We start from the raw sequence: 9,413 nt of genomic DNA, 5'->3' as shown, positions 1-9,413 counted from the left end.
GCAAAATGTTGAATATTAGGTCGGTTTTCCCAGAACCACTTGGGCCTACAACCGCCATGAAGATAATCGTATGTGAGAATGACCTGATTCATAATTTAGGATTTGGCTAAATATAACCAACTAGACTCGAAGGCAGTGCAATCCAAATTGATTTCTCTTCGCAACTTTCCGATATCAGGAAGAGCATGGCAAAACAGAGACTAATCATGAGCACTATAATACTCACTTGAACAAAAAATATAATCTCTGATCGAGGGACTACGGTATTGGAACAGCAACGCCATGGGGGTCTCTCTCGGTTTCCATCATCAAAAACCAAGTTTGTAATACCCCCAACAATTTCGTCTCTCGTAACTCGGGTACTCATTTGAACAGTTTATCGATTTTACTTGACGTCTGTTTACTGGAACTACTATTTGAAAAATGAACTTGCTAGGGGTATTTTTTCCAAACTCATGTTTTGATTTTGTCTTCATATATTGTCCCATCGCGCCCAAGCGCTTTTCTGAAAAAAAAATTGTGGGGACATGTAAATATTTAGTGGGGACATAGAATTTCAACTGTGTGCCCCAGAAAACCGAAGGTTAAAAAATCGAAAAAAAAATAAAAAACGTCTTAATGTGAAAATTAAAACACCTCCTTCGATTTGAGATCATTTCTAACAATTTTCAAAATTTTTATTTTTCTGCCAAAAATGAAGGGGTCGGTTTTTTACACACCGTGGACCCCATGTATACTGATACACACCATTTACGTATACTACTATCACTATTGAACTCACCCAATGAGAAGGGAGCCTTTTCTAAGCAATGTCATCCAACAGGAGGGGCCTTGTGCTGAGGGAGTTACAAGGCTGAGGGAGAGAGGAAGAAACATCAAAGATCGGAGAAAGGATTAAGATTGGCAATAATAAATAATCAGAAAACATTTGAATTTTAGATCAAGATAAACCAAGATTATTTATTAATGTAGACCACGCAGATTTAATAAAGTTCTTCACAGACATCCCACATATGAGATCCTACTCACCTCTTCAATACGGAGGCTCCTGATTGCCGTATCTAGCCATAGTTAATATTTAAAGTTTCTTATTTTCAATGTATGTCAATGGTCACAGCGTGGGATGCCAGAGTCCCACATACCTCTATCATAACACAATTTTCACACGTGCACATCTGAAGCTGAGCTTTTCAGGAAAGTTATGGAATTCATCACCGACGGACATCAGCACGACGGATATATCCTGAACATCAAAACTGACCTAGCTGAATTAACGGATGGACGCACGGTCAGCCTAATCGCGCTGAATCGTGAGCACAATCAGATTGGAAAAGGAACAATAACAAAGACAGTGGTAAAGAACGAGGAACAAGTCGACCCCATGATCATCCCGATCGGATCCAAGTTCCTCATGGCAAATATCCGCCCGGTTTCGATTATTGTGAGACTTAACAAAACGGTCCAGCGCAAAAATTGCACATACATAAATAAAAGACCCTCCGAGACCCTATATCAATTCCTGAAGCATGTTCTCGCTCAATTTGAGTGCCCGTTTCCGAACTACCTCCACAGGAAAGCCGGGAGAGCCAGCAAACTCTCGCCACACATTCAGGACTGTCATGAGACACCAGCAAGCAAAGCGGCAAAATCCGCGGCAACAGCGTACCTTGTTAAAACAGAACATTCAAAACAGACAAAAGAAGAGGAAGCAACATCATCTAAATCACTAACTTCTTAAGTCTCTCGATTACCTGCTGATATGATGACAGTTGTACAACTTGTTCGTTCTCTACCAGCGTAGATCCTAAAGCCTCCCTACGACCCCATAGATAATTCCCTCCACTAGTACAGTTCCGAAATTATTGCACGAATTCCACAACTAATGCTACAATTCCAAATCCAGATATATCTGATATAGATGTTCCTTACTTACACTGCTACAATAATCTAAAGATACCTTATATGGACGTCACTAATCCCATATTACATAATCTGTTTTGTTAACATAAACGTCAATTCAATCTTTCTCTCACACTTGGTAGGAAAAATTTCCGAAAGCAGAAAACAGATAGAGCCTTGACCTTGATAAAATATTAAGTCTGTTGCTTGAGGGTATTGATAATTACAAATTTGATTCTGTGCGAGATTGATCCCTGTTGAAAGCCGTATTTTTCCTCAGCTGTTCTGAAAGGTGAGTCATTCTGAAGGGACAAAAGACTAACAGCTGCAAAAGCGCAGTCACCATTGGCAATACACACAGAAGGGTTACTATCGCCTCACGTGACCTCTGCGGGTGCTCTTTCGTTGGGTTACCTGAAAATAAAACTAGGATATTGCTTTAACGATAACTTGGTAAGTTTAATAAAAAATCTAACACAAAAAATCTATCATTTCAATTAACTATTAAACCTCTCATAAGAGACCACGCGGAAATGCGTCAATTTAAGACATTTAATATATTGAAATGTTCGAAAAAAACTATTAAAAATAGCTTTCAAATGCTTTTACCTGGTCGAAATTATTATCCGACAAGTGCACTCAAAATTTTTTCTCTCCAAAGTCGTTCGATGCTTTTTCAAGCTGAATTTTATTATTTCTCCACGCTTTTTCTTCACTTTTTCCTCTATACTTTCTCTCCCTCTGGAAAAACTAATCTAAATCTCCCTAAGTCACGACAAAGATGGAGATATCTAATGTGAGATTGCTTAATATTTTTATATAGTCTATCTAATACATATACTTCGTTTTGATAGTTTGAAAAAGTAGGTGAAAAATCTCTCTCAAATTACCAAGTCAGAACTGCCGGAATTCTCCAAACATGCAGATTCTTGCATCAGAAAAAAAGATTTCGGGGTGCCAAAAAGCGAGTTCTCAATAGTTTGTAGAAGTATCAAAAAATGATTAAGAGAAACAGAGGCTACTAACATTTCAAATCCTCTAAATTATTGTCACATTTACGATAAGACAATTCCCGAAATATAGACAAACTTCAAGGACATTCAGTTATAATGGTTACAGATCCCAGTTTACACTATCCCTTCAGAGAATTAAACAGAGGTCGTTTTAAGCGTAAGAAAAGTCAACAGGCGAAAAATATTATGTAAAGAACGGAAAAAAACCGCTCTAACGCAAAAGCAGGTATTAATTTGAGTAAGGCAATAAAAATGCAAAAAAACTGCTTTGGAGAAAAAGTGACCAGAAGTCATACAGCAAAAGTTTTATAAAACATTTTTGACAACATTAAAATAAAACAAAAAGAAAAACATATGATTGCTCCGCACAGAAGCTATTGGCAGAAGCCGAGTAATAAAAAAGATTTTAAAATTTTATCAACTTCCTGATGTCTATAATCAAAGCTCAATTATGTCTCTAAAAAATAGTTTTAAACCTCACTAAAACTGTGGATATGATGTTGAATTTGTCAATAAAAAAAGAAACTAAGAAAGCGACAAGTAGCAGAAGCAAAAAATATTAACACAATTGGTTTTAAAAACTAGCCCACGGTAACGCATTCCCAAAATTCTGCTGTAAAGTCTCTGACGTATCAATCTAGATGATCTCACTCCGTTGAAAAGAAAAAAACAAAAGAAGAGGCGATGAATCACATTTCGAGCAGTTGCATGAATTGTGGACTCCTCAAAAAGACTTAAGGTTTGGAAAACCAAGTAGGTAGGAATGACAAAAACCTTTCCCTGTAATGAGAAAACCGCTTATTATTTAACTATGCAATTCAATTTTTTCTGGCAATTGTAGGTCTGAGGAACTGTTCAAATCGATCAAACAAAATCTTGACACAAGAACAAAATGACTACAAAAATTGCTTAAAACTTCATTTCAAGATATCATATTAATAAATGATTCATCAATTCAATATGCAGCTAATTATTTCAGTTCTTAACTTAGAATACAATAACTGGTGACAACTAGATACTAATTACCAAACAAAGAAAACAAGAATACCTTACGTCAACTACTTCTCTTAAAAAATTCAAACATAACCGAATAATGTCGAGCGAATTGTTCTCAAACCATTGGCGAGCGGGTGGAGCACGGATGAGGACAAAGGAGTGAGGGGCAGTTTAGCTTTTATAGATTTTATAATGGAAGGTCGCATCATGATTTTATCTTATCAGCAGCTTCGGTGATTTGTTCGCTTAGAGACTAATAAAGCATTAAGAGAACTGCTCAACATCATGGGGCTGCAAAATCTAATTTTACAATGAAAAAGTCAAGCGAGGAAAGTCACTCGAAACGTTAAAATGGTCAAGCATAACTTGTACAAGACACAACACTGCAATAATTCCTTAAAACTTCGTTCGAAAGCAATTAAAAACTTAAGCTTGTAAGCTGGACAACGTGCAGATAACTGCAAAGCAGTAGAAGTCACTGAAATTGAAAAAGTCAATGGTCGAAAGAATCATCAATGGAAACGACGAGCCTCGAGGCAATCCAATTCTTGAATTGTAAAAAAACTCCGTCTCAAAAACCAAAAATTTGTTCAAACACCATTTCTGACTCCAATTTAAAGGTAGTTTGACAAAAAGTCACGCCTTAAACCTACTCTTATTTTGGTTCTCTTTAGTACTAGTGTGACTAAAATCACCACTCTAATTTGACTTCTCACTGACGTGAAAAAGCCGAAAAAAGCGTGAACCGAACTTTAAAAAAGACAGCACACCAATACAATCCAAATCCTTTGGATTGTAAAAACCACGATGTCCCCAATAACAGCCGCTATCGCTTCGCGGCTACTAATAAACAAAATTGAAAATAATTACGATTGTAATGTGGCAAATTTTACCGGAGGATGCAAATAACAAGCGCTCCGAAATTCACACACAAAGCTGTAGGCATTTAGAGGAATGGCAGATCTCACCTGCTGCATCAACTACGTCAACTTTGGTCATGTCCAGAAAGTAAGCTGCGATCATCGGGAAAATGGACTGCGCTGGTTTCGTAATCAAAGCGTTGATCCCAAAAATCATGGAAGACAGAGGGAGTTTCCTCTTGTACCGAACCTGATCTTCATCAATAACACTTGACACGAATATATTATACAGTCCGAACATACCCGACGGTACAATATTGAGAATTAGGATCTGAACTATAATTGTATTAAACGTCCTCCAGAAATACAGTAACACACTCGATAAAAACACAGAAACGAAGGACAAACAAACGATGACAACGGAGCCGTAACTCTCGATAAACGGCGATATCAAAACAATCAGCAAGTTACCTCCAACCGAATTTATAAAGAAAAAGGTCAACTTGTTGCTTTTTGAGTCTGAAAACAGGGATAGATCTTCTGTGAAAATTTTTGTGAAGCTGGCCGCGAAATGACACATTCCGGCTGACAAAAAGTTCATTGTAACAAAAGATATGAAGTTTTTGTTGAAGACAATTTGTAAGTTCATTCGAAGGAATTCGTAAGAAAAGAACGGAGGATCTTCTGCAATTTGAGCATCGTCTAATCTGTTCACATTTGAGCGAGTGAAAAGTCCCGTAAGGCACATGAATATTGTCGCAACAATTGCTATGAAGAAGAGACAGAGATAGAAACCTGAAAAAGAATAATCCATCAGTAAATTTTTTTTTAAAAAAAGCTATTCTTAAATTTATACCTAATTTGACATGTAAAACTCATCACACGAGTTATGAAAAAAACCAAATTGGCGATATTAAGCCGGACTCTCTTTTCCAGTTGAACATCGGATTTTCTAGTTGAATGATCGCAGTTCAAATTTTTCATTGCAACCAAACTCCTAAATTAGAACTATCTAATTGCGTAATCACATTTGTGTAATCATTGCAATTAATTCTACTGTTGCTTAATTGGAGATATCAATATTGACCGATAAAGTGAATGAATTATTGATCAATCCGGTTAATCAACAAACTTGTTACATGCTAATAAATTCCAGGGGCTCAGTTAAGAGGCGACCGTTTCATTTAGTATTAAGAAGGATTTGAATGCAAAAAGTCGCATCCGAAAAGTATTTGAAAAAAAAGCTCCCGTAAACTTATTCTTAATATTTTTCCCCCCGTGGATTATGACCCAGAACAATCGACGTTTCTAGGCCTTTATAACAGTATACAATAATTGTAATGGCTAGTTCCACCTATTATTAGGCAAACCGAGAAATTACCAGTGCGATAATAAGCGTTTGTTCACACATGTTAAGGGAAACAATGTGCAGGAAAGGGTTCACGGGGGATGGAATACTTTCTCTATTTAAACAATAAAAACATACCTTCATTCCCATACGTCTCGTATCCATACTCTACCATAGGCACCGCCCAGAATCCACAAATGGCGGCCACTCTCGTGTACTGGGTCAATCTTACCCTTGATGTGTGATCAGTTGTTACTTCCGTGAATAAAGCACAATAAGCCAGCAACACGAATGAAAACATCGTATCCCAGAAACAGAGTGTTAACACAAGGTGTATACACTTCCAATATTCGCTGTCTAAGTGGAGCACATCGTAGAATGGGAACCAACCGAACAGAAATGAAACAGCAAAAACTGGTGCGCCGTACAGAATGTTGAGTTGTCTGGATAGAATCCACTTCGAAGAAGAATGGTCCTGTAAAAAAGCGTCAGTCTGTTCAACAAGAGACCAGGTTTCAAGGAAGCTTAACAGCTATTCGGATAAAAATCCTTGGATTAATAGTAACAAGCTTGCACAATAGAATGTTTGTTTTTTTAAAAAAAAAACAGAACAAAACCAGTGTCAAACTCCTCGCTTTACCAATATTTGTTTTTAATTTTTCTATTTCTCAAATCTAGTTGGATCTGGTAGTATATCCGGAAATTGGAAAAAAAATCAGAAAATAATTGCTACTGCTCATAGAGCCCAACCTCGGACAAGTGATTGGCGCAGTAATTGAGTAATGAAAATTTAGACAAAAAGTCTTTTGTTTCAAAATCGGTTCTCCAGTGTAGTTTGAACACCAGCAAACATCTATAAATATCTATGAAACTACTTTTCCTGCTTTTTACAACACGAACAGATTAATAGCTTTCCTGTATGCATTCTGGAGGAAAACAAAAGAATTAATTGAACACATTTATTATCGAACCACAAATTTTGAACAAAACCGACTAACTTCGGGCTAAATGCTAGCATACGGTTGGCTTCGTCAATAGCTGGGGTTCAGGGAAACTTTACTTAAACTTAACTGAGAGAGTGGGAAAGGGGTACCGAAGGGGGCTCAAAAGAGAGGTGAGTTTGGCGCGGGGACTTCCAATGTAGTGGATTGGGTTTGGAATGAGGTGGGGAGCTTTACCTCTTTATCCCGCTTTTGTGGACGAAAAGTTAAATAGCCAGACAAAAAATATCAGACAAAATACAGTTAGATACAAACAGGCCAAAAAGACCAATGGCAACATGGCCAACCGAACTAATATAATTACTAAACTTTTTTGACGGCAATTAACTCGCAGTTAAATTGCGGAAGTGCTAATTGCCCTCACATTAAAAATTTCTTGACCTAAATATATGAACAACTTTTTACTACAGAAGCGAATTCTCACAGGAAATTAGTAAACATCCATCAATGTGTTCATTAAGATCAACCAGCGTAATCACACAGGATTAAACTTTAACTCCAGGTAAGTTGTACTTACATGAAGTGTTGATCATTGTTGAGAAAATTGAAACATTTTATGAAAAGCAACCGATTAAAGTAGTTAAGTCTGTTTTTTTAAAAAAGTCTGTTTAGTTTGCGCTCGAAACGTTGCCACTTCGAGGATGTAGTTGTCAAGAAATAGGCTAAATTGACTATCAATTATAAAGCACTTAACTAAATATAAAGAAACTGAAAAACGTTTTGCAATGATAAATTCTTTTCATGTGTCTTTTAAATGATACTATTCGTATATTTCGACAACGCATAGTTGGAGGTTTAATATAAAAGGCCGGGTCAGCATTGTTCGTTCGCCGAAGGAAACAAGGTGAAAGACTTTTTGGCGTTAAATTGTTTGAAAAAAAAAATCAAAACGATTGTTTGAAAAAGGCGACTAAAATTTGCATGAGAATTCAAAACATCCTCCAAAAAATTGCTGAAATGCTATTTAAATAGAATTTTCCAATTAAGAATAGGAACAATCAGTATTTTCCTCTTGCCTACTGTAATTTACCACTAAGTGGGGTTACAAACGACCATAAGAGCATTTATAGTGGCCTAATTAAAAGAAAGTTCAAAAAAATTGTAATTGATATAGTCAACTACCCCTAATATCCTGACAACAGTTAAAAATTGTTGAAAATGTGGTACTCAAGTTCTTGGGAAATCTACGAAGCTTCTCAAACAGTTACGTTCCGGATTTTGTCCCCCCTTGACATCTGAAAATCAATAATTGACACATTTGACGTCCTTATGACAATAATTTTTTCTTAGTTTGAATTGATTTTTAAAAAAGCCAAAGAATGTCTTAATAATAGCCCTCCTTAACGCTACGCGGCTATAAACTATTAAAAACTTTTTTCCTGTTCAAAAACATAGCTGGCAGATTGCCAGAAAATAGCCGCAATAGATTCGTAGATCGGCAGTCTAAAAAAACAAAAAGACAGACCAAAAAACTCGTCTTTTCATTGAAGGCTGATCTGTTATATTTTGATTTAAAATCTGTATAAGTTATTGCTGCCTCTATTAGCTGATCTCAAATAACCTTCATTTAGAGTGACACACGCCCATTTGACCTTATCTCTTTGAATTAAAATAAATAAAAGTCAATTTCCAAAAGTGAGGAAGTCATTTTTGAGAGTGAGGTAAGTCAAGTGTGACCAGAAATTTAATCACGCGCATGAACAAAAAAACTCGCTCCACTAAGAGCGAAAAATGACGTCACACATGCAATTCAGTTGAAATTGCATGAACGAATGAACAAAAAGTGGCTGTGACGTCACATGGTCGTAACAAAAATCATGACGACGAAATAAAAAAAACCAAGAGAAGGCCAATAATAGCCCCAGCTATCGCTGTGCGGCTATTAATAAAAATAGATTCCTTATTAAACAATTAACTCGAAAGAATTAACCTGTATCCATCCAAACAGCGGGTCGTTTATAGCGTTCCAAACCATAAACAACACTTGTGCGAATTGGAAACAGGAATGGGACACTTTGTAAACATCTAGGAAAAAATAAACGTAATAGAAACTAAACACACTGCTCATGATGTTACTCGCGAACGTGCAGAAGGAGTAGTAAATGAAGTTCTTATCCAGCGCCATTCGGTTTCTTGTATTCTGGTTGTTAATGAAACGCATCCTCATTTAAACAGATAAACCTGAAAAAAATAAATCAGAAATTAAAAATTAAGTTTAATGTTTCAAGGCATTTTAAAAAATGAGTTGATTTCAATCGTTATCAGTCCCTTTTTATCATTATTTATAAGTGCTGCA

The 9,413-nt window shown here is 36.4% G+C and overlaps 1 protein-coding gene across 1 annotated transcript; it reads right to left on the bottom strand.

The window, feature by feature from the left end:
* Positions 1 to 946: 946 nt before the first annotated feature.
* Positions 947 to 9,413, bottom strand: LOC142352227 (transmembrane protein 180-like). Its single transcript, XM_075404678.1, has 4 exons — positions 9,048 to 9,413; positions 6,255 to 6,591; positions 4,877 to 5,563; positions 947 to 2,313 (listed from the first exon to the last, which is right to left on the bottom strand). The coding sequence occupies exons 1-4, from the start codon at positions 9,282 to 9,284 to the stop codon at positions 2,123 to 2,125; spliced, it is 1,452 nt and encodes a 483-aa protein (XP_075260793.1). The 5' UTR covers positions 9,285 to 9,413; the 3' UTR covers positions 947 to 2,122.

The sequence above is a fragment of the Convolutriloba macropyga genome, chromosome 13, assembly GCF_964194025.1.
Source record: "Convolutriloba macropyga chromosome 13, txConMacr16.3, whole genome shotgun sequence".
Taxonomy (NCBI): Eukaryota; Metazoa; Xenacoelomorpha; order Acoela; family Convolutidae; genus Convolutriloba; species Convolutriloba macropyga.
The sequence above is the reverse complement of the archived record's forward strand: the minus strand, read 5'-3'. Positions and strand labels throughout refer to the sequence as shown.

Coding starts and splice junctions, on each gene's coding strand:
- LOC142352227 (XM_075404678.1), bottom strand. CDS start 9,284: ATGAGGATGCGTTTCATTAACAACCAGAATACAAGAAACCGAATGGCG. Junction 6,592..9,047: donor CGCTGTTTGGATGGATACAG/GTTAATTCTTTC, acceptor GCTTTTTTACAG/GACCATTCTTCTTCGAAGTG. Junction 5,564..6,254: donor CGAGACGTATGGGAATGAAG/GTATGTTTTTAT, acceptor ATTCTTTTTCAG/GTTTCTATCTCTGTCTCTTC.